The sequence below is a fragment of the Ranitomeya variabilis genome, chromosome 2 (genome assembly GCF_051348905.1).
Source record: "Ranitomeya variabilis isolate aRanVar5 chromosome 2, aRanVar5.hap1, whole genome shotgun sequence".
NCBI lineage: Eukaryota > Metazoa > Chordata > Amphibia > Anura > Dendrobatidae > Ranitomeya > Ranitomeya variabilis.
In genome coordinates this window covers 491,870,403-491,896,325 of record NC_135233.1, presented here as the reverse complement: position 1 = coordinate 491,896,325, position 25,923 = coordinate 491,870,403, and the positions used below count along the sequence as shown (strand labels likewise).

The following is a 25,923-nucleotide window of genomic DNA, read 5'->3' as shown; positions in this document are numbered from 1 at the left end:
CTCCTATCGCTCCCAACCCAATATAAACACCGGAAATCTTGCCCACCTCAAATCCGTGCCAATGACGCCCATCCCCTGCACGCTCTCTCTGGATCACTATGGAATGCCCGCTCCATCTGCAATAAACTCCACGTGATTCACGACCTCTTTACCTCTCGTAATCTTTTCTTTCTGGGCATCACTGAAACATGGCTGACACCCTATGACACAGCCTCCCCTGCTGCACTATGTTACGGTGGCCTCCATTTCACCCACACTCCTCACCCTGGCAACAAACATGGTGGAGGAGTGGGCCTTCTCCTTTCTTCCAACTATACCTTTAGCCCAATCCCACCTCTACCCTCCCCTCTTTTGAAGTCCACTCTGTCCGCATCTACTCCCCCTACAACCTACAAATGGCCGTCATATACCGACCTCCGGGCCCGACCACTGCCTTTATTTACCAATTCTCCACCTGGCTCCTTCACTTTCTGTCTGTTGACATTCCCACCATCATCATGGGTGACTTCAACATCCCCATTGACACCCACCAGTCAGCAGCCTCCAAACTCCTGTCCCTTACTTCATCCTTTGGACTTACTCAGTGGTCCTCCTCAGCCACCCACACAGATGGACACATATTAGACCTGGTCTTCACCCGTTTATGCTCCCTATCTAACTTCACAACCTCCCCTCTCCCTCTATCTGACCACCATCTACTCACTTTCTCATCCCTGTCCTCCTCACCTGTCACCCATGTCCAGCACCATGCGCAGCCACGCAGGAGCCTCGCACACCTAGACACCCACACACTCTCTGACTCTATCCTACCACTGTTCTCTATATCCTCACTCCACGACAGACACTGTCACTGCTTTCTACAATGCCACTCTTGCATCAGCTATTGACACAGTCGCCCCTGTCATGCATAGCAGAGTGCGACGAACCAATAGACAACCCTGGCACAATAACATCACAGAAAAAAATATATATTATAAGTGCCCAAAAAAACCTGAAGTTCACCGACTACCAGCACTAAATCAACAGATAAATCTAATACATAATAAAACATAACATTTATTATAGATAAAGATAAAAACAACAACAATCACGACCTAACAAATGTCCAATGTTTGGCTGAAAAAAGATACAGGGTGCACTCAGTCCCTAATGTACTGACTATCTATACCCTACCTTGCTGCGGAGGTTGGCACCCTATAAATCCTGCGCAATGGCGCCCCCGCTCAACGTAGGCTCGTCCTGACTCACCCTGGGCAACCCTCAAGTGTGAGAAAAATAGACAAACAGCAGACCTTACAGACAGACAAACAAATAAATTTGACCAGTGTGCTGTATAATAGGGGCACTAATTAATGATAAAGTGCAAGAGTGCTGTAATAAATCCTCAATGACACGCACTCAATATATAATTGCACATATCCCCATATGGCCTATAGCCTTTTAACACTGTACCTAGATGCTCACTTCCTGCTTGCGGGGGTTGGCACCCTAAATATCCTGCGCAATTGGCGCCCCCACTCCCGTCGTCTGGCCCTAGTAAGCCCTAACACTGCCAATTGGCAAAAAACTGAAGAAATACAAAAAAGCAGGCCGAGCGTACAGTCCTTAATGTAGATACACTATAGCACCCAATCATAAACGTGTACAAATAGAACAATTTGCATTAGTCCCCAGTGTTTTAGATAATACATAAACACAACGACGCGTTTCTCCGAGGTCGGTTCATCAGGAGACATACTAGAGGAATATCACTTATCTGAATGAAGGGCAAGAGGATATTATTTGTTTGTCTGTCTGTAAGGTCTGCTGTTTGTCGAGATAAACATACTGAGATGAGCATATTTATTATGTTGTGTTTATCACAGAATCCGTCCTTTCCTCAACCCACACTCTACCAAAATGCTCGTGCATGCCCTAATGATTTCCCGCCTCGACTACTGCAACATACTCCTCTGTGGCCTACCTTCTAACACTCTCGCACCCCTCCAGTCCATTCCTAACTCTGCTGCACGACTAATTAATCTCTCTCCTCGCTACACTCCTGCTTCCCCTCTTTGCAAATCCCTTCACTGGCTCCCAATTTCCCAGCGTATCCAGTTTAAACTACTAACACTGACCTACAAAGCCATCCATAACCTTTCTCCTCCGTATATTTCCACACTAATCTCTCAATATCTTCCCCCACGTAATCTCCGGTCCTCCCAAGACCTCCTCTTCTCCTCCACACTTATTCGCTCCTCACCCAATCGCCTCCAAGACTTCTCCGGAATATCACCCATCCTCTGGAATTCAGTGCCCCAACACATCCGGTTATCCACTACTTTTGGATCCTTCAAAAGAAACCTGAAAACCCACCTCTTCAAAGAAGCTTACAGCCTGTAAAGACCACACGGCCACCTCAACACCATTGGAGCTACCGCAACCCTTGACCTACTGTCTCCTTCCCCATAATCCTGTAGAATGTAAGCCGCAAGGGCAGGGTCCTCTTCTCTCTGTACCAGTCTGTCATTGTTAGTTTTGTTTACTGTAAGTGATATTTGTATTTTGATGTAACCCCTTTTCATGTACAGCACCATGGAATTAATGGTGCTATATAAATAAATAATAATAATCCTCTGCGATCACACGAGGACAATTCAGGCCCAATAGATCCTATATTTACATATCCAATAGTTCATTAAATGATCCATACCATGTAGCAGACTTGGAGTCATAGTCACTTCAGATGTGAACTTCTCCAATATATACACTGCAGCTAATTTTATCAACATTTTCCTATAATTTTGAAGATCGGACTACCCCCCAGAAGTCTACAAATGTGTCTTATAATAGCCAAGAAAGAGCATACTCTACGCAGTGATTTACAAAAAGGGAAATACAAAACATGTCCCACGCTTGTTCCAATCTTATCTTTATTCTTACCAGATCTCTGCCGAATGCCTGAGAAAGCACCATTTCTTGTTCCAATTTCTTTTTAATATACTCAGCAGAAAGAACCATTCCCTATAAACATGAAATAACTGGAATGAGGTCACATATTCTGATTACCAAGCAGCACTAGATGACATTGCTAAAAGGGCAAAGTTTATGTACCGCTCATTCCATTTCAAAGGGTCACGCACCTTAAAATACTGTGTGCTTTACGCCACACGAATGAGTAATGCAGATCGTGCAAGACTGACCAGAGATGAACAGATACAAGGGTCACTAAACTTGTAACATGTTGCAAAAACAGAAGAACTATTCATAAGTATAGGTATCCGGAAACTACAGGCTGCGGTGACGACATCTGAAAACACCTTGATTTCAAAAACCAAGAAATTATTGATAGCTGACACCAATCAAATTGAAAATCCCTTTCTTTTGCAATGGGTTTGATACATTTCTGTTGTCATATAGGAGATTAGCGCAAATGGACATCATGGAGGGAGACAGGTCAGCTACTGATTCTGCATGCTACCCTCTGGATCACCCTGCAAAAAGCCAAGCCATCCATACCTTGTGCCCCAACCATGTCCCATGGTGTCCCTCCACTGGCAGGCGCTCCGCATCTCCGGTGAGGTCCGTCAGGGCGTCCTGGGAATACACCGTGAGAGGTTTGGCATGACTTATATTACCTATATCGGTTGTCCTTACATCTAGTGATGAAGCATGTATCTATTCCTTTACCTTGGGAGAGAGAGTGCCACGTATACTAATCACAACTTTCTTCTTTTCATGATCGACAGCCACAAAGAATGGGGTTTCATAAACCTATAGTAAGAGAACACCCTATAAATGCCAATAGGAACCACTTGGAAAGGAAAAATATACATGAAGAATAAATAAAAATTCTCCCAATAACACACTGTTAATTCTGTATCCCCCAGATTGTTGTCTGGAGTCGGGAGGTCACATGTATGAGATCACGCGTAACCAGCACTTGGATCCCCACTTGTCTCATATTTCATACCCTTAGGACACATGATTAATATTTAGCATTGAAATCCAAATAGTCTGTTAAATATATATTTCCAATCAAACAAGTCTTGGTCCTTATATCACTTGCTTTGACTTCATTAATAGTATATAATAATGCAATCAAAACTTTATACTTGTAGTTTATAATTAAGTCAACTATAATGTTATAACATTTCATTTCCAGTCATTTTATATATATATATATATATATATATATATATATATATATATATATATATATATATATATACTGTAGAAAATTGGTATTAAAGGGCTTGTTCAAGACTGATATTGGTGACACATCATTAGCATTCTTCATTGGTTGTCGTTAATAGATCGGCTAAATTCTTAGTGACTTCAATAGGAGCCTGAGCTGCAGTACTTGAGAATGGCCACTGCAGAGTGTGTGGCGCTGTGAAGTTCTGGGCACTTACCCCAGCCATAGGACCTGCTGATCGCTGATCAGAGGAAGTGCCGACTCTCAGACCCCCATCAATCTAACATTTATGCCCCATCATAAGGACAGCTCATCAATACGTTGTCTAGACAAACCCCTTAAAAGGAGATTTCCAGTTTTGGAATTAAACTAGAGCTGCATTTGTGAACATATAATTTATATATAGATCATACAGCCTTGAAAGGGTTATCCTGGACTAAGTTAGTTTTTAACAACGGGCTTAAAAAAAACTAACAGGAAAGTAGTTGCTAACTACCTGCCTGTTTTGCCCTCCATCAATATCTGCCGGCACAGAGTGGTCACAGACCGGACCCGCCGGCGACTTAGCAGCTTCTGCTGACATCATGTTGACAGAGAAGCAGTTTCTCTTTCGTTGCGCTCTGTGGATGGGGTGCGACTGCCGATGTCGTGCTGATTGACAGAACTGCCGATGTCGTGCGGATTGACAGAACTGCCGATGTTGTGCTGATTGACAGAACTGCCAATGTCATGGTGATTGACAGTCAGGTCCCCGCTGCATAACTGTGGGAAAGTAATCTGGAAGGAAAAGAGCTGCTCTGTTGACGTGGAGCAGCTGAAATCACTGGCAGGAACATTCGACAATCCAGCGCCAGATAAAATAGGAAGGTAGTTGCTACGTGACGGTTTATTATTTTTACTATGAGCCAAAAAGCTATTTAGTCCTGGACAACCCCTTTAATATTGCCAGATACAAGCATTCTTATGATGGGGACAACATAGCTCTGTATGCTACTCTTAGAGTTAACATGGTAAGTAGCTGAACGAAAGAGTCTTCTAGGGACAAGATGTACTTAAAGGGGTTGTCCACTACTAGGACAAACCCGTCTCATTCCCCATGCTTGGCCCCGATAAAATAAGAGAGCTTATACTCCCCTCTCGTGCAGACCCTGTTCCAGCAGTGTTGACACTCGTGGTCCTTGGGCTCTCGTGCAGTTGAAGGACACATGACCCCGGTGCCCAATCAGCGTTGGCCTCACTGTCTCCGCCTTCGGACAAAGCGAACATGAAGAGGAAGACCGGGCAGCAGCTGTTCTCCAACTTCCTCTTCATGGTCAATTAGACAGCAGCGGGGACAGTGACACCAGTGCTGACTGGGCCCCGGACTCACAACCACAATAGAGACACAAGAGAGCGAGTTCCGACACCGCAGGAACGGCGGCGGCATGGGATGTGAGTATAAGCTTTTTTATTATTATTATTTATCAGGGCCAAGTACGGGGAATGTACTGTCCTAGTAGTGGACAACCCTTTTAATAAACAAACTATGGAAAAAAATACATATATATATATTCATTAGCAATATAGCAGGGTAGGTCATGCCAGGTTACTATAGCTCCATCTTTTGAACAGTCTTCATATATTTGTCCCTGATGGTCTGCAAAAAGGGAAATGAGCATGATCGAAGACTAACCGCATCATGACATGACGTGTACACAATGTCCACCATGTTCATGTTCTCGTCCAGGAAGTGACGCTTTATTGCAATGGCGTTACACCCACAGCAGTTATCCTCCTCAATGGTAACTCCAGGGGCAAAGCGAGGACGGGTAGAGCAAGGACAACAGCAGCTCCTAAGGATGTGAAACCAAGGGGTGGGTGCGTGTTAGACAATAAAGGCCAAGGTGTGAATGTAAAAGTACCACAATATATACACAAAGCACAAACCGAGACCCCATGTACATGCTCCACAAGATCACAAGTAGCATGCTCCATCGTGTGCCATGTATCAGACTGAGCTCTCCTGGAAGGCCAAGTGTCCACAACATAGATCCAGGCTATGTGTAATAGTCAAATTGTGCTCCCTCGTGTACAGGGGTTCTTATTGTATTCATAGCATAGACACAGGAATGGAAAGCAAAATATAGGTTACATAAGTGAAAAGGAGTACTTACGAGCAAGCCCCTGCCAACCGGCAGATGCCACAAGTTGGTTTCCGGATGAGGTACATGGGCCAGCCATATGCCGCCAGTGCAAACAGCATGTAATAACAGACCTCCTTGTACCGCTGCATCTCTTGCTGTAGTAAGGAAGACATAGTGAGAAAAAAAGCAATCAGGACCAGCATTAGTGGTACAGAGAGATGGGGAATCTCCAATACTCACAGTATTTTTCAGGTCCAGATATTTTGTTTTTCTGGTGACTGGCATGCCAGACAAGAAAGCCAATATATCATTATTAGCCTTAAAGTAGAAGATAGAGAGAAAATTAAAGCAAATTTTATTTCTCAGTACAAAATAAAGACTTTAATGAAAATCAAATTCACGATGGGTTTACATCGAGTTTCACCCTCACAGTGGCTTTCTCAAGGGCTTATATCTGAAAGCATGGGAAAGAGGATTTGGTGCGTGTGCTGATGGAGCCATTGACTGTAATGATGCAGGCGGAGTAACTGTGTGCTCTGTCAGACAACATTTTCAACCATATCTGCCTATTTCAGGCGGCCATATTGGTGCCCACCTGAAATATGAGGATATTGTTGAAAACTATATATGATAGAGAACACAGCGACTTTGTTTGCATCATTACAGTCAACAGTCCTGTAATCACAAAAGGTGCCAATCCTGGTCTCCAAGGTTTAGACGTAGTCACAGACATGACGGTAAAAAGCATCGTGAACCCGGCCTTACTCCTTTGCTGCTAGAAAGTTGTTATTTCTTTCACTTTTTATTTATTATCCCCATAAATGTTATAATCACCTAACTACTATGTTTTAACCTTTAAGGGGTTAAAATACACATTCATGGCAAATAAGGTACATGCTTATTCAGTAATTTGGAGACTGTGTGTGTGCGTGTGTGTGTGCGTGTGTGTGTGCGTGTGTGTGTGCGTGTGTGTGCGCGTGTGTGTGTATGTGTGTGTGTGTATATATATATATATATATATATATATATATATATATATATATATATATATATATATATATATATATATATATATATATATATATATATATATATATATATAGTGGGTACGGAAAGCATTCGGACCCCTTTACATTTTTCACTCTTTGATTGAAGCCATTTGGTAAATTAAAAAAAAAGTTCTTTTTTTTTCCTCATTAATGTACACTCTGCACCCCATCTTGACTAAAAAAAAACAGAAATGTAGAAATTTTTGCAAATGTATTAAAAAAGAAAAACTGAAATATCACATGGCCATAAGTATTCAGACCCTTTGCTCAGACACTCATATTTTAGTCACATGCTGTCCATTTCCTTGTGATCCTCCTTGAGATGGTTCTACTCCTTCATTGGAGTCCAGCTGTGTATAATTAAACTGATAGATTTGGAAAGGTGCACACCTGTCTATATAAGGCTACTTTCACATTTCCATTTATTTGGATCCGTCACAATGCGTCGTTTTGGTAAAAAAAAACGCATCCTGCAAATTTGCACGCAGGATGCGTTTTTTTCCCATAGACTTGTATTGCCAACGGATCGTGACATATGACCACTCGTCGCGTCCGTCGTGCACTGGATGAGTCGGGTTTTGGCGGCCCGTCGTCTCAGAAAAACGTTCAAGGGAACATTTTTCCATACGTCGCATCCAGTGTTTCACACTGCGCATGCCCAGCAGGAAATATCGCTCTCACGATCTTTCCTGCTGAGCAACGCAGACGGAAATGTGAAAGAAAACACTTCCGTCGGTACGTCGCACTGACTCTTCGTGACAGCCCCGTACCGAAGGAAGTGTGAAAGAAGCCTAAGACCTCACAGCTCACAGTGCATGTCAGACCAAATGAAAATCATGAGGTCAAAGGAACTGGCCAAGGAGCTCAGACACAGAATTGTGGCAAGGCACAGATCTGGCCAAGGTTACAACAGAATTTCTGCAGTACTCAGGGTTCCTAAGAGCACAATGGCCTCTATAATCCTTAAATGGAAGAAGTTTGGGACCACCAGAAGTCTTCCTAGACCTGGCCGTCCAGCCAAACTGAGCAATCGTGGGAGAAGAGCCTTGGTGAGAGGTAAAGAAGAACCACAAGATCACTGTGGCTGAGCTGAGCTCCAGAGATGCAGTAGGGAGATGAGAGAAAGTTCCACAAAGTCAACTATTATTGCAGCCCTCCACCAGTCGGGCCTTTATGGCAGAGTGGCCCGACGGAAGCCTCTCCTCAGTGGAAGACATATGAAAGCCTGCATAGAGTTTGCTAAAAAACACATGAAGGACTCCCAGACTATGAGAAATAAGATTCTCTGGTCTGATGAGACCAAGATAGACCTTTTTGGTGATAATTCTAAGCGGTATGTATGGAGAAAACCAGGCACTGCTCATCACCTGCCCAATACAATCCCAACAGTGAAACATGGTGGTGGCAGCATCATGCTATGAGGGTGTTTTTCAGCTGCAGGGACAGGATGACTGTCATTGAAGGAAACATGAATGCGGCCAAGTACAGAGATATCCTGGATGAAAACGTCTTCCAGAGTGCTCTGGACCTCAGACTTGGCTGAAGGTTCACCTTCCAACAAGACAATGACCCTAAGCACATAGCTAAAATAACAAAGGAGTGGCTTCAGAACAACTCTGTGACCATTCTTGACTGGCCCAGCCAGAGTCCTGACCTAAACCCAATTGAGCATCTCTGGAGAGACCTGAAAGTGGCTGTCCACCAACGTTCACCATCCAACCTGACGGAACTGGAGAGGATCTGCAAGGACGAATGGCAGAGAATCCCCAAATCCAGGTATGAAAAACTTGTTGCATCATTTCCAAGAGGACTCATGGCTGTACTAGCTCAAAAGGTGCTTCTACTCAATTATGAGCAAAGGGTCTGAATACTTAGGACCATGTGATATTTCAGTTTTTCTCTTTTTAATAAATTTGCAAAAATGGCTACATTTCTGTTTTTTTTTCAGTCTAGATGGGGTGCAGAGTGTACATTAGTGAGAAAAAAATGAACTTTTTTGAATTTACCAAATGGCTGCAATAAAACAAAGAGTGAAAAATGTAAAGGGGTCTGAATACTTTCTGTACCCACTGTATGTATGTTTTTTTTTCGCATAAATGTACTGATCTGATAAGGATTATGTTACAGCAGATCCGTGCATACAATTGAATAGATAAGGATGCCAGTTAGGGAGCACTATACCAGGGAGAGATCTAGCACATACATTTAATAGGGGCTATTCCCATGTGGCAGAATTATTGCAGATATATCATATACGTGTACTTGGATAAGTTCTATTCAGATTGATGGAATTTGTTTTCAGAAATTTCTGATCTGCCCTCTGGAGGCCAGGATAGCCTCCCCAAAATAAATCTTTAGGAAAGGCATCCAATCCCACATGTATCACACAAGATAAACCTCATAGTTTGTTCAGGTTGTCAGGAGACCAGCAGCCGGTCCGGACCTCACATCCTGTACTCGGACCATGGACTTCCATAGGGGTGAAACGCTGTATCTTAAGGGTATGTGTCCACGTTCAGGTTTGCTTCAGGCTTTGGTCAGGATTTTATGCAGGTAAAATCCTGACCAAAAATGCACCTGAGGTCACTGGCAGGTCACCTGCGGTGTTCCTGCGTGTTTTGCTCATTGTAGCAACATGCTGCGTTCTGAAAAAACGCAACGCATGTGCGTTTTTGCGGGAAAAACGCATGCGTTTTTTAATCCACAGTGGAGACGGGATTTCATTAAATCCCCTCCACTATGCTGTAACATCTGGACGCTGCGTTTTTGACGCTGCGGCTCAACGCTGCGTCAAAAACGCAGCGTTTCCTGAACGTGGACACATACCCTTACACTCACAGTCTATAGGATTGCTATACTTGTCAGCGATTGAGGGCTACAGGGATCTTACCTCATCCAGCACTGCGTTACGCTTTGCTCTCTGTCTTTGGCGCAGCAAAACTAACCCAGCAATGATGTCAGAAGGAACAATATCCAGATCCCGGAAAAACTCGGCAAACAGATAGGCAATTTCTGAATAAGCATCCTGAAAGAGAGGGTATAATTTATTACTTTTGACATGGGGTGATGATAGCCCAAATGATCATTCATAGCCCACTGCAAAGACCCCCATACACATATCGTTCAACCACCAGCTTTCTCCCCCATATAGAGGAACGCTCGGACTAGAATTCCTGCGTTATCGACGACAGCGGACTATATACTGGAGAACGAAAGGATTGGCCATTGACTTTCCAATAACCGGATCCTCCCCTTCTTCAACGATATCAGTCAGTGGAGAGGATACTTTGTATGGAAGCCTCCCGATAGGCACAATATGCGTTCGGTTATTAAATTAGCATCAATTAGATCATCAATCAGCATTCATTTTATCTGTCCAGTGATAAGGACTGAGAACACAATTCCTACACAACAATAGCATACAGCATGGGTGGGCTACCCGAGTGATTTTTTTTAAATCACTTTTTTTGTCCCATGATATTCAAATTCATCAAATTGGGGTACGATTCGTGAATTAGGCACAAAGTTTAAAAAAAAAAGGCATCTTTTCTAAAAATTATCCATTTGTGAAACTTTTTTGAGCGAAAGTTGCATCTTTTTGAAATGTCACAATAAAAAGTGCAACACTTGGGGGAGAGAGGTTGGAGTACAGTTGCACCAAATTATGCGACGTTTTAAAATACAGGTGAACATAAAACAAACAAAAAAACCTTTTAAAATGGCACAAAAATAAAATGATTAATTGGATATAAAACAAAAATAGCTCAAAAAACCAGACGCAGCGGCAATGATGAATCAGGGCCCTAGCGTGTTGTACAGGGACAGGAGGGAGGCACCATTTTTATAGACATTTCTGGCCCTTTTATCTGATCCCAGGGTGACAGAAGGGTCCACATGCATCGCCACCCACCGAACACTGCACTGCTTATATGCAGATGTTTCCCCGAAACAGAGGAGACATTATACATTTACTGCATAGTAACATTTTATTACAGGACTAATCAATGCCACAGTGAGAAAGGTGTCAGCCTGAATGGCACCAAAAGCAGGGGCCACAATGGCCTATGGTATGTCCAATGCCTTACGCCAACACAAAGCTCTGCTCTGCTATGGGAGGCGCTGCACTCGATATAGAACGAATCTCAGCTCTATACAGCTTTCTGCATCTACGCGTGTAGAGAAGAGGTGGGAGGACGGAGCAAGCTCCCTGGAGGGCTATAGAAGGGTTAATTATAGCAGTAATGCTTCCTAAGCTCCTCTAATTGTATTAGAAATGAAGCTGTAACAGATTACAAGAAATAACGACATCCAGCATTTCATTCACATCTCAGCTCCATCAGCAGCGCTAATGTCTGACCTAAGCTACGACCAAGACAAGCCACGGTCCCTGGAAATAGTTCTCTGCACCAAGTAATGATAGTAATACCGCAAGTCCTGACAAATGACAGCGATATGCAATCAGAAGAGCAGGTCTGTCCATGGGCATGAATAATAGCCACCCAAGCATAAAGCCTAGGTCTCACCACGTAAAGGTACAATGCAAAACAGTATTAAAAAAGACCAAACAATGGACTGGTTTGTAGCCAAATTTTATGTTTTAGCATATCACCAAGATATGTCATATTAGAACCAGAAGGTGGGGCTTTGATATCTGGAACCCCACTAATACAGAGGAAGAAAGGAAAAAAGTCCCATCAGCATTCTCCAGTTGCATTTAAAGGGGTCATCTGGTTGAATCAAAATATGGCCGATTCACTGAAAAGATGACAACTTTTAGTATCAACCGTCGGACCCATGCCAATATATATTGTACAGTAATTACCTGTAAGGCTAGGGTCACACCACTGTGTTTTCTATCATACGAGAGAATCAGGCCAACCACACTCCAACCACACTCCAACCACACTCCAACCACACTCCAACCACACTCCAACCACACTCCAACCACACTCCAACCACACTCCAACCACACTCCGATGTGAAGAGGATGGAACAAAAAAGTTATCCGAGTGCAGTTCGTTGTTTTCCACTGACTCATTGACTTGCATGGCTGAGTGCGATACGAAAATCAGATGTTAATCGTGCATGCTGTGATTTTTAAAATCAGACATTCTCTATCTTAAGGAAAAAAATACAAATTTGGACATGTGCACGACCCCATAGAATACCATTGGTCTGAGTGCAATCCAATATTTTGCTAGATCGCCCTCGAACCGAAAACACGGTCGTCTGCACAAACCCGAAGACTGGCAGATGGGTGGCATAGATATGTAGAGAAAGTTATTCAGAGAGTAAGATTCCCATTGATCGATAATCCATGAAATATCTTACAACCAACAGAATGTATTAGGCATCCTTGTGCCGATTGTCAGACAGAGGAATTAAAGAGAGGCCATTGCGTTTACTTACAGACTGAGAGTCCTTTGTGCGAGTGCAGCATAGAAAGACTTTCAGACGACGAGTCCAACTGCTGGCCTGACCTTCCTCTAGGCGGTGTCTACAACCATGAAAAAAGGAGAGGGTGAAGCTGAGAAATACAAAACATCAGAGGGCTAGAAAAACGGAAAGAAGGAAAGTTCCTATACCGCAAGTTGTAAGTGCGCAGGTTTCTTTGTCTTCTTTTGGTTGCACGCAGCTTCACAAAAGTTCTTCCAGTTGGGTCAAACACACAGAGAACCGTAATGCAGACACTGAGTATGACCACCCAGTTACAAACCACCATCCCTGTACAGGGGTCAAAGAACAGGAAAGGATCAGTGCAATACAATAGTCATTCATAGGTGAGCGTTAGGTCTCCAGGTATACACACTTTTACATTCAGAAACTCTTCATGTTGTGCCCATGTGACCTGTTCATTGGGATGTCCAGTTTGAACAAATAATTCTCCCTAAATGTTTAATAGAAGGGCCCCAAAACTGAAGATGATGCCACCTGTCCCAGCAGATTCACTTTCAGCTTGTGCTCGGCACAAGACAAACTTCCCTGTGTTATCACATCAACCATGCTGTGTGTGGCTACCTGACTTGTTTCATCAGGTAAGCCAGCCCCATCATATGGCCACCCCATTTATGGCTTCCTGATGTACGTCATACATTGGTTGGGATCACCAAGGGATCTCTGTGGGAGTCCGGCAATGACTGACAGCTAGGCTTCCAGGGCCTAAAAGGTAGTTTCACAGTTTAAGGGCACAATCAGACATAGATGTAAATCGGTCCAAGATCGGACCACAATGCACGGACTGGCAGCAGCTGTTCAGACTTGATCATGACGACTTCATATATTTCTTTGAGACCGTCATGCTCGAATCGACAGACCTGCAGTAAATCAGTGGTCCGATCTTGGACGTCTGTATGCGCTCTAATACTGATCGACGATACTGCTCTGGTATAAAAACGACATCAAAGCATCAGCTATCAGATCACTTTGTGGAATTAACTACAAGGACTACATAAATGGTTCAAATAAACATTAAAAACTTTTAGAAAAAAGAACAAGTAAAAACAGGCTCCATTAAAATAAATAAAAACCATCAAACAATACAACTCCTCCTGCAAGATCAAGCCCTAAATGAGGCCTTATCAACTGGAAATTAATGTTATTGTTGCTGAATAAAAAAAATTGTTTGCAGATCTGAACGCCAAGATAAGTTTACTACTTACAGGGTTAAAGGCTTTGCCTCCACTTACCCAGTGTAACGTTCTTCGCGGTGACATCATTGCAGGATGTGTAATACTGAGCGAGCCAGACAATACCGACAATGGCATAGATAAACTCGATCACCAGAATGGCTACAAGGGATGGCAGACCGTGGAAAAATTATTATTTGCACATTACGCATGCATACCAAGAGAAATGTTGCTGGTAACTCTTACTCACCAAGCCGGACGTATAGAACATACTGCATGGAGTCTCTAGGCTCTGTGTACAGGATTCCCCCTCTCATGCTCAACCAGATGATGGCCACCTCTGCAATCATACAACTCAACAAAATGCCCAGATACCCGCGGCCGTGATCCACCAGATTCAGGGAACATGTCTCATTCGGGTTATAGGTCAGTCCAAAGAGAACCACGGATAGGATAACAAACCTGTGAGAGACAATAGTAGTATATTAAAATGCCACAACTCATGACCTCTGCTTAAGGCCATATTCACAAGTTCAGCATTTCACACCAGTATTTGGAAGCCAAAACCAGGAGTGGGTGATAAATACAGAAGTGGTGACTTGTTTCTAATCTATTACACTTTTCCACCTGATTTTTCCTTACAAATACTGATGTAACACTGATCAAATACTGATCATGTGCACGTGGTCTAAAGGAAACCTGTCACCTCGATAAATGCTACGAACCTGCAGATATTGGGATAATCTACAGGTAAATGGCGTCACAATGCTGCCCGGCCTCCGTACTTAAAGTTCGACTGTTTCGAGAAAATGGACGGGAGCCACTAGACATCAGTCATTGGGACACACACAGAGATACTTTTAAAACAGCTTTGGTAAGTTTTAGCCACCGAATAGTAGCTTTGGTCGATGGAGGTCCTTGTCCTGAGACCCTCAACCACTGCTATAACGAAAAGATACAAGCACTTGGGCTAATCCTCGGAGAGCAGGCAGAGAAGTGTACGGACCCACAGACTTTCTATTGCTTCCGCTGAAGAGGCTTTCAGCGTATCTGCCCTTTTTTTGATCGAATAGTGGGGGTCTCAGAACCCAGACCCCCACCAACTAAACAGTGGATACAACACAGAACATTTTTTAAGTTTTACAATTCCTTTAAAGGCTACAACCCTTTTTTTTCTACTTCCTTTTAATGAATCATGTGAAAAACCATCTCCGTAATTGGTTTTCATAACAACCTCTATAGTTTCGCTTCTCAGGTTGCGTTCACACGCAGAGTGGCCATTCATAATGGACAAGAGTTTTGCAGGTGAAATAGCCGTTTCCCGGCAAGATTAAGTGATTGTGCAGGGAAACAGTAAAACCACCGCGGAGACAAAGGGCTGCTGTGTTTAAAAGATGCAGCATGACCGCTACGTGTGAATGCAGACTAAAGCTTGCATATATTACAATACATTGCGGTGTCAATCCCAATACCTGGCTACTTATAAGCTCAGTCTCCAGCCTATCTTCTTTTATTCTGAACCTCACCCTAAGCTTAATTGTAATTAAATCCAATCAGAATAGTGATTAGACTGAGCCATCAGCGAGTCAAGCTGTTGGGATTGACACTGAACAGCTTAGAGCAGTTCATAATGTACTTTAATACATGCAAGCTGTAGAAGCCAAATTATTGAACAAAAAAAAAAATCTATATTTAATTTAAGCAATACAATTATAGCCTTTAATAAATTATTGTTCAGGGAATAAACATTTCTGGCAATACAAGTATTTCCCACGATAAAATGATTGATCATGAGAAATATATTTTTGTACTTGTCATCATATCGTGGTCAGATCTTTCTACCAATGGCTGGCTTCAGTTTAGTGATCTTCTGTAGACTTATCTGCTTAGGAGAAAAGCTCTGTCACTTTACACAATCCGTTCTCCAGCCTAAAGATTAACAGGCTTGTCTCCGGAGAACTACAGATTATCAGGGTTATATGATAAACCTTCTTACTCACCACGTGGTGTGCAATACAAAGAGGAAGATTCCCGGTAATACCAAATCATCGCTGCCCACAGACCAGCGCCGGCGAAACACGACAATCCCCGGCATGGTGAGCAGCAAACACTATGTCACCGCGGCCTGCCTTTACCATCTGTAGGAAAGGGACAAAAAGCGCTATGGTAAGTGGAAGCAATATCGCAATTACAATGTTATTGAATATACAAAAATATACAAGCTAGGGGGCAACCATGGGGAACCCTACAGGGGTTGCTGGCAGGGGGTCCTAGAGCCTCAAATGGAAGTCCCTCCTCCTATAATATTGCACACTACACATATCAGGATATGAGCCGATGTAAAGATCTAACCAATGAGACCGTCCACGTAGTGTTAGAGGAGACACGTTTACCTTCCCTGTGAGCCTAGCAGATATGTAAGTAGTAGAATATTACAGGACTGCATTACTATTAGACATTACATCACCACTAAAACGACCATCTTCTCCACAGAGCTTACAATCCGGCCTTTCATAACCATATATGACTATACATTTAGATTCTAATGAAAGTATTGGGCTCTGGTTTCGTCTGCCGCCCCAGGCCATGCCTAGAACAATGGTGAATGTGCAGTGAAGTCCTCTGGATAACAAGCGGCCTCTGTTCCTACTCACATCAGCGCCCACCATCATCCATTCCTATCCCCTCCTCGGCTTATTTGTAAAGTCGAAGCACCTGTTGCCCAAGGGCCCGTGTCTCACATCCACCTGCCGGGCTTCAGCCCCATGTATTATTCCTTTTTTTTCCCTCTCTACCATTTGTCTTAATGATTTACATGTCTTGATCTTATCTGTTCACCACAGAGCTTATCTCAGTATCTCTAACCTCAACCAGAAGCCACTACAGCGCTGCGGGTGTCCCACTTCCTTATACAGATAAGAAACATTAGATGTGCTACCAGAATTGTGTTCTGCTCACATGTTACTTAATTTGGGGAAGGCTGCCGCCAGTTTTTCCCAGGGCTGTGGAGTCGGAGTTGTGCAGTCAGAATCTGTGTCTATTTTGGTGGAGTCGGAGTACGTATAAAATGGAACGACTCCTAAAATCTAATATATAAAGCGGTGTGTGTGTGTGTGTGTGTGTGTGTGTGTGTGTGTGTGTGTGTGTGTCCGGGATTGGCATCTGCACCGTCGCAGCTACAGCCACAAAATTTTGCAGTCACACGTCTGGACACCGAGAGCGTCATAGGCTATGTTGTGAGGCGAAATTTTAACCCCGCGTGTTCCAATTCACCAAACAATTTGGCCCCTACATAATGGGGAAAAAGTGAAAGGAAAAGTGTTGGAGACAAATTGACAGCTGCTAGATGTGAACAAGGGGGACTTAAAGAATGAGAGTGATGGCGCCAAAGAGTATATACCGTACAGTTGCTAAGGTGGGGCCCCGACATGGGATACTCACCACACACGGGGATATGAACACACACACAAAATGCGCCACACACTACCACGTGCTTAAACACATATACCACCCTCAGCACACATTTCACCACACATACACCAACCTCACCACATAAAAATCGAAACACAAAAGTTGCCACTCAAAACTCGCCATGCGCAAAATTTGCCACATGCAAAACTAGGCTCATACAAAACTCGCCACATGTGCAAAACTCATGCACAACGCCACATGCACGAAAGTTGCAACACATGCAAAAGTTGCCTCACACAAAACTTGCACATACTCAAAGCGCACCACACATAAAACTCGCCACACGCAAAACTTGCTGCACACAACTTGCTACACTAACCTGTCACATGCAACTCGACACACAAAAATATACTACACGCATGTCGCCACACAAAACTCATCTCACAAAAGTCGCTACATGCATGTCGCCACACGCATCTCAACACACACAACTTGACACATGAAACTCGCCCTAAAACACACACAAGTCTGGTATTATCCTTCAAAAATAAAAATCTGATTAATAAGCAGACAAACTACAAGAGCAACAAATGTACCATATAGGAAATACGGCAGCTGTCAGTCACATCACCTGTCTATTATGTGTATGTGTGAGCTAATATATACTGCCAGGGGGGAGGGCTTCCTGTTGGATGGGGATTTATCAGGCTGCCAATTTAGCTTACAAATACTGAGGTAAAAATACTGACCAAATAAGGTGTGAACGAGGTCTAATACAGGAGGAGATGACGCACAGATATATACAGGAAGAGATGACAAACAGGTACATTCTATATACAGGGGAGATGACACACAGGTATACACTATATACAGGAGGAGATGACATACAGGTACATACTATATACAGGGGAGATGACACAGGTATATACTATATACAGGAGCAGATGACACACAGGTATATACTATATACAGGAGGAGAGGACTTACAGGTATATACTATATACAGGAGAGGACATACAGGTATATACTATATACAGGTGGAGATGACATACAGGTATATACTATATAAAAGAGATGACATACAGGTATATACTATATACAGGAGGAGATGACATACAGCAGGTACATACTACATACAGGGGAGATGACATACAGGTATATACTATATACAGGTATATACTATATACAGGAGCAGATGACACAGGTATATACTATATACAGGAGATGACTTACAGGTATATACTATATACAGGAGATGACATACAGGTATATACTATATACAGGAGATGACACAGGTATATACTATATACAAGAGGAGATGACGACATACAGGTATATACTATATATAAGAGGAGATGACATACAGGTATATACTATATACAGGAGGAGATGACACAGGTATATACTATATACAGGTGGAGATGACATACAGGTATATACTATATACAGGAGGAGATGACACAGGTATATACTATATACAGGAGATGACGACATACAGGTATATACTATACACTCACCGGCCACTTTATTAGGTACACCTGTCCAACTTCTTGTTATCACTTAATTTCTAATCAGCCAATCACATGGCGGCAACTCAGTGCATTTAGGCATGTAGACATGGTCAAGACAATCTCCTGCAGTTCAAACCGAGCATCAGTATGGGGAAGAAAGGTGATTTGAGTGCCTTTGAACGTGGCATGGTTGTTGGTGCCAGAAGGGCTGGTCTGAGTATTTCAGAAACTGCTGATCTACTGGGATTTTCACGCACAACCATCTCTAGGGTTTACAGAGAATGGTCCGAAAAAGAAAAAAAATCCAGTGAGCGGCAGTTCTGTGGGCGGAAATGCCTTGTTGATGCCAGAGGTCAGAGGAGAATGGGCAGACTGGTTCGAGCTGATAGAAAGGCAACAGTGACTCAAATCGCCACCCATTACAACCAAGGTAGGCCTAAGAGCATCTCTGAACGCACAGTGCGTCGAACTTTGAGGCAGATGGGCTACAGCAGCAGAAGACCACACCGGGTACCACTCCTTTCAGCTAAGAACAGGAAACTGAGGCTACAATTTGTACAAGCTCATCGAAATTGGACAGTAGAAGATTGGAAAAACGTTGCTTGGTCTGATGAGTCTCGATTTCTGCTGCGACATTCGGATGGTAGGGTCAGAATTTGGCGTAAACAACATGAAAGCATGGATCCATCCTGCCTTGTATGGAGCATCTTTGGGATGTGCAGCCGACAAATCTGCGGCAACTCTGTGATGCCATCATGTCAATATGGACCAAAATCTCTGAGGAATGCTTCCAGCACCTTGTTGAATCTATGCCACGAAGAATTGAGGCAGTTCTGAAGGCAAAAGGGGGTCCAACCCGTTACTAGCATGGTGTACCTAATAAAGTGGCCGGTGAGTGTATATAAGAGGAGATGACACATATATATACTATATACAGGAGGAGACGACATACAGGTATATACTATATACAGGAGGAGATGACACAAGTATATACTATATACAGGAGGAGATGACACAGGTATATACTATATACAGGAGGAGATGACACATAGGTATATACAATATAAGGAGGAGATGACATACAACAGGTATATACTATTTACAGGGGAGATGACATACAGGTATATACTATATACAGGGAAGATGACATACAGGTATATACTATATACAGGGAAGATGACATACAGGTATATACTATATACAGGAGATGACATACAGGTGTATACTATATATAACGGAGATGACAAACATGTATATACCGAGGGGAAAATGAGAGGTGTGAGGTGAAAATGAGAGGTGTGAGGTGAAAATGAAAAAGTGTGATTGGAAAATGAGAGGAATGAGGGAAAATAGTGGAGTGATCGGAAAATGACAGTGTGAGGTCGAAATGACAAGTATTAGGGGGGAATGAGAGGAGTGAGGGGGGAATGAGAGGAGGGGTAAAATAAGAGGTGTGAGGGAGAAAATGAAAGATGTGAGGGGGAAAATGAGAGGTGTGATGGGAAAATGAGAGAAGTGAGGTGCTAAATGAGAGGCGTGATGGGAAAATAAGAGAAGTGAGGTGCTATAACTAACCACAGATATTTACTATGCCCAGGCAACGCTGGGCTCTTCAACTAGTATATAATAAATTGGGTTCAGTAGTACAGTGCAGGATGTGCTGTAAATGTTTTCAGAATAATTTGGGAAAGTTATAAAACGTATGTTCTGTTCCTGATCTAAGCTTTTAAATGAGATGAATGTGCTGCGTTTTATGCACATGCTCAGTAGTGAGACAGTGCTGTGGAGTCGTAGATGAGATGAATCTGTGCTGCACTTTCTGTACATGCTAAGTAGCGAGGTCGGGCTGTGGAGTCGTAGATGAGATGAATCTGTGCTGCACTTTATGTATACTACCATTCAAAAGTTTAGGGTCACTTAGAAATTTCCTTATTTTTTAAAGAAAAGCACAGTTTTTTCCAATGAAGCTAACATTAAATTATTCAGAAATACACTCTATACACTGTTAATGTGGTAAATGACTATTCTAGCTGCAAACGTCTGGTTTGTAATGCAATATCTTCATAGGTGTATAGAGGCCCATTTCCAACAACCATCACTCCAGTGTTCTTATGGTACTTTGTGTTTGCTAACTGTGTAAGAAGGCTAATGGATGGTTAGATTACCCTAAAAAACCCTTGTGCGAGTATGTTAACACAGCTGAAAACAGTTGGGCTGATTAGAGAACCTATAAACCTGACCTTCCTTTGAGCTAGTTGAGAATCTGGAGCATTACATTTGTTGGTTCCATTAAACTCTCAAAATGGCAAGAAAAAAAGAACTTTCATGTGAAACTCAACAGTCTATTCTTGTTCTTAGAAATGAAGGCTATTCCATGCGAGAAATTGCCAAGAAATGAAGATTTCCTACAACGGTGTGTGCTACTCCCTTCAGAGGAGAGGACAAACAGGCTCTAACCAGAGTAGAAAGAGTAGAGGGAGGCCCCACTGCACAACTGAGCAACAAGACAAGTACATTAGAGTCTGCAGTTTCAGAAATCGACGCCTCACAGGTCCTCAACTGGCAGCTTCATTAAATAGTACACGCAAAACGCCAGTGTCAACGTCTACTGTGAAGAGGAGACTCCGGGATGCTGGCCTTCAGGGCAGAGTGGCAAAGAAAAAGCCATATCTGAGACTGGCTAATAAAAGGAGAAGATTAATATGGGCAAAAGAACACAGACATTGGACAGAGGAAGATTGGAAAAAAGTGTTATGGACAGACGAATCCAAGTTTGAGGTGTTTGGATCACACAGAAGAACAACTGAAAAGATGCTGGAAGAGTGCCTGCCGCAATCTGTCAAGCATGGTGGAGGTAATGTGATGGTCTGGGTTTGCTTTGGTGCTGGTAAAAAAAGGGAGATGAAGTTAAAAGGCATTTTGAATAGGGAAGGCTATCACTCCATTTTGCAACGCCATGCCATACCATACCCTGTGGACAGCACTTGATTGGAGCCAATTTCATCCTACAACAGGACAATGACCCAAAGCACACCTCCAAATTATGCAAGAACTATTTAGGGAAGAAGCAGGCAGCTGGTATTCTATCTGTAATTGAGTGGCCAGCGCAGTCACCAGATCTCAACCCCACTGAGCTGTTGTGGGAGCAGCTTGACAGAATGGTATGCAAAAAGTGCCCATCAAGCCAACCCAACTTGTGGGAGAGGCTTCTGGAGGCATGGGGTGAAATTTCTCCAGATTACCTCAGCAAATTAACTGCTAGAATGCCAAAGGTCTGTAAAGCTGGAATTGCTACAAAGGGAGCATTCTTTGATGAAAGCAAAGTTTGAAGGAGAAAATTATTATTTCAAATAAATAATAAATAAATTATTTTCAAACCTTGTCAGTGTCTGGACTAGATTTTCAATTCATTTGGCAACTCATTTGATTAATAAAAGTATGAGTTCTCAGGGAACGGTAGTGTACATGCTCAGTAGTGACCAGTGCTGTGGAGTTGTAGATGAGATGAATCTGTGCTGCACTTTATGTACATGCTTAGGCTACGCTCACATTTGCGTTGTTGGGCGCAGCGTCGTCGACGGATACCGACGCATGCGTCATGCGCCCCTATCTTTAACATGGGGGGCGCATGGACATGCGCCGGTATGCGTTGTAATTTTCCCTGCGCCGAAATTCCTGATCTTTACTATCTTATGACAACGCATGCGTCGCAAAACGCTGCGTTGTGTACATGCGCCCAACAACGCAAATGTGAACGTAGCCTAAGTACTGACCGGTGCTGTGGATTTGGGGTCAGGGAAATTGAGAAGTAGGAGTAGGAGGTTTGGCTTACCAACTCCAGAGCCCTGGTTTTACCACAACTCACTATCTAGGGGAAAGGAGTGAAGAAACTATTTTTGTTCTGGTTGGGGAGAGTGGAGAGTTGGTGCAAATTGATTGCAGGACCCAGTCCGTCAGCTGCATCAGTAATGTGTGGCCATCAGAAAGGAGCCCTAAAAACTGCCACCAACATCAGGCATCCATGGGTTATTTTTTTTCTGTTAGCCATCCTTGTGCTGTCGCAAGAAATTTGGCCAGGCCAGCTGATTAAAAGAAGCGCCGCAGATGCTGTGATGTAGGAGGTGGTTCTCAAGGCTCCTGTCCGATGGGCACAGATTACCGATGTGGCCGATAGAACAAAGTGCTGCAAATCTATTTGCACCAACTCTAGTCAAATATATCTATAGATTTCCATTCACCAGGCGGAGGACAAAAGAATGCTGTTTCATCAGACTGGTAATGTTGGTTTATTGTATAGAGTATTCTATACACCGATATTCATGCAGGGGGTAAATATCAGAGGTATGGATTGGCAAGTAATTCTCCATGAGTGCATCTTTGGTGGACACTGCAAATGCCGTATGGATACAGCCCGATATGGATGCAACCATAGACATTCTCTAAAGACAGCTTTGGAGATGACAAGATAATCAATGCAAAAGGCCAAGACCAAGGACACCATGACAATCAGACGATTTCTCTTAGGGAAGGTTTTTGTAGCCAAATATTTCCCCCTTCATATAAATACATGGATGGGACTCTTTGGCGTATATTCACACATTGCCAATTTGATGTGTACACATCACAGAGGAAAACAGCAAGTATCTGCAAAATTGTGCCGAAATAGTTACCTCTGCTGGAGATTTCAGGGCTTACAGACAACAGAAAAGAACTCTCCCCCCCCCCGTTAACGTTACAGATGGTCCAGATGGTCTAAAGATGCGTTTCTCTACTCAAAATGTTACATATCCATAATCAAAAATATATCAGAGGTTATCTGTACCAAATCCCAATGGGAAACTGCAGAACAAGTGTCAAATCATAAAACACCAGACTTATCTGCACATTAGTCCTACGTCAATATTATACTGTATGTGCCACCTAATATACCGTATATACTCGAGCATAAGCCGACCCGAGTATAGGCCAAGACCCCTAATTTTGCCACAAAAAACTGGGAAAACTTAATGACTCGAGTATAAGCCTAGGGAAATGCAGCAGCTACCGGTAAGTTTCAAAAATAAAAATAGGTACCAATAAAAGTAAAATTAATTGAAAGTAGGTTAAATGTTTTTGAATATCCATATTGAATCAGAAGCCCCATATAATGCTCCATAAAGTTCATGATGGGCCCCATAAGATGCTCCATACAAAATATGCCCCATATAATACTCCATACAGTTTATGATGGGCCCCATAAGATGCTCCATATTAAAATATGCCCCATATAATGCTGCATAAATAATAATAATCTTTATTTTTTTTATATAGCGCTAACATATTCCGCAGCACTTTACAGTTTGCACACATTATCATCACTGTCCCCGATGGGGCTCACAATATAAATTCCCTATCAGTATGTCTTTGGAATGTGGGGGGAAACCGGAGTACCCGAAGGAAACCCACGCAAATACGGAGAGAACATACAAACTCTTTGCAGATGTTGTCCTTGGTGGGGTTTGAACCCAGGACTCCAGCGCTGCAAGGCTGCTGTGCTAACCACTGCGCCACCGTGCTGCCATAAAGGTTAATAATGGTCCCATAAGATGCTTCTTAGAAACATTTGCCCCATACAATGCTGCATAAAGGTTGATTATGGCCCCATAAGATGCTCCATATAAACATTTGCCCCATACAATGCTGCATAAAGGTTAATAATAGCCCCATAAGATGCTCCATAGAAACATTTGCCCCATATAATGCTGCACAAAGGTTGATTATGGCCCCATAAGATGCTCCATAGAAACATTTGCCCCATATGCTGTTGCTGCGATTAGAAAAAAAAAAAGACAGTCACCTCTCGTCGCTCAGGCCCTCGGCACTTGCGATATTCACCTCTCCCCGTTCCACCGACGGGTGCAGCTATGTCTTCCACGTCCTTTGCAGTGACTGTTCAGGCAGAGGGCGGCGCGCACACTAAACACGTCATCGCACCCTCTGACCTGAACGTCACAGCCAGAGGTCGCGGAAGACAGAGCTCATTACAGTAATGAGTGGAGTGGAGTCACGTCCATATTCATTACTTTAATGAGCGGTACCATGTGACTGCTGAACACAGGAAGAACTGTCGGCGCGTGGAGACCATCGGAGATGCAGGGACCGCGCCAGGAGCAGGTGAGTATGTGACAGCTGCTGCTCCCCCTCCCCCGGTGCCCCCCTGGGACAATGACTCGAGTATAAGCCGAGAGGGGCACTTTCAGCCTCCAAAAATGGGCTGAAAATCTCGGTTTATACTCAAGTATATACGGTAACTGTTGGGAACACATGACGGCCCTTAATATTCCCTAATAGATTTCCTACCACTCAAGGAGGGTGGTCCCCTATGATGAGGTTCCCTAATAAATCCATGGTAAAACAGTTTAAAAAAAAAAAAAAAAAAATCCATGAAATCATAGCAATCATCTTTTCAACATCCCTGCAGATCATAGACTGCCATAATAACCCATCCGTCTGATGAGTGGAGTAAATGGGACACTTGTCAGTCCCGCTGGACGCACGTCTGGAGCTTCTTCAGTTATATACATCCTTGTCTTATGGATTGTTTCTTACCTGTATTACTAGGAGACCTTGTGGAGAGTTATCAGTAAGCAAATATCATTATCAAAGGGCACTAACCGCTGCGATAGGTAATGAATCAATTCGGAAATATTAGGGGCAGTAATTTATTCCTGATGGATATATTAGTAGGAGGCACATAATGTATGGCCTCGTCTGAAGCACAGATTTAGCACTAATACTCTTCTACGTCTGTATTATGAATTGACTCTTGAGCTTCAGTAACAAATTGAGTGTTGATACCACTATTTTCTAGAGTGTTTTTGATTTCAGATGCTGTAACATTTTGATATTTGAGACTTGGATTTTTTATACTGACAGGACACACACGGTTTAATAACGGAAGGTAATGCAAACCTTAGGATATTATTAATTAAAAGGGAATCTTTCAGTAGGATCAACCTTGCTAAGCCATCTATATGGGCACTAGAT

At 43.0% G+C, this 25,923-nt stretch overlaps 1 protein-coding gene across 3 annotated transcripts in view; it reads right to left on the bottom strand.

The window, feature by feature from the left end:
* DAGLA (diacylglycerol lipase alpha) overlaps positions 1-25,923 on the bottom strand; it is a 55,256-nt gene that overhangs the window by 10,851 nt on the left and 18,482 nt on the right. For all 3 annotated transcript variants that reach the window (XM_077287943.1, XM_077287945.1, XM_077287944.1), the window contains exons 2-13: positions 15,976-16,113; positions 14,226-14,437; positions 14,036-14,137; positions 12,935-13,073; positions 12,759-12,846; positions 10,240-10,374; positions 6,541-6,618; positions 6,331-6,455; positions 5,850-6,009; positions 3,670-3,753; positions 3,499-3,576; positions 2,923-3,003 (exon numbers count right to left, since the gene is read on the bottom strand). In XM_077287943.1, the coding sequence (XP_077144058.1) occupies positions 2,923-3,003; positions 3,499-3,576; positions 3,670-3,753; positions 5,850-6,009; positions 6,331-6,455; positions 6,541-6,618; positions 10,240-10,374; positions 12,759-12,846; positions 12,935-13,073; positions 14,036-14,137; positions 14,226-14,437; positions 15,976-16,070 (1,377 nt within the window). In that variant the 5' untranslated portion in view covers positions 16,071-16,113. The remainder of the gene's footprint in view (positions 1-2,922; positions 3,004-3,498; positions 3,577-3,669; positions 3,754-5,849; positions 6,010-6,330; positions 6,456-6,540; positions 6,619-10,239; positions 10,375-12,758; positions 12,847-12,934; positions 13,074-14,035; positions 14,138-14,225; positions 14,438-15,975; positions 16,114-25,923) is intronic.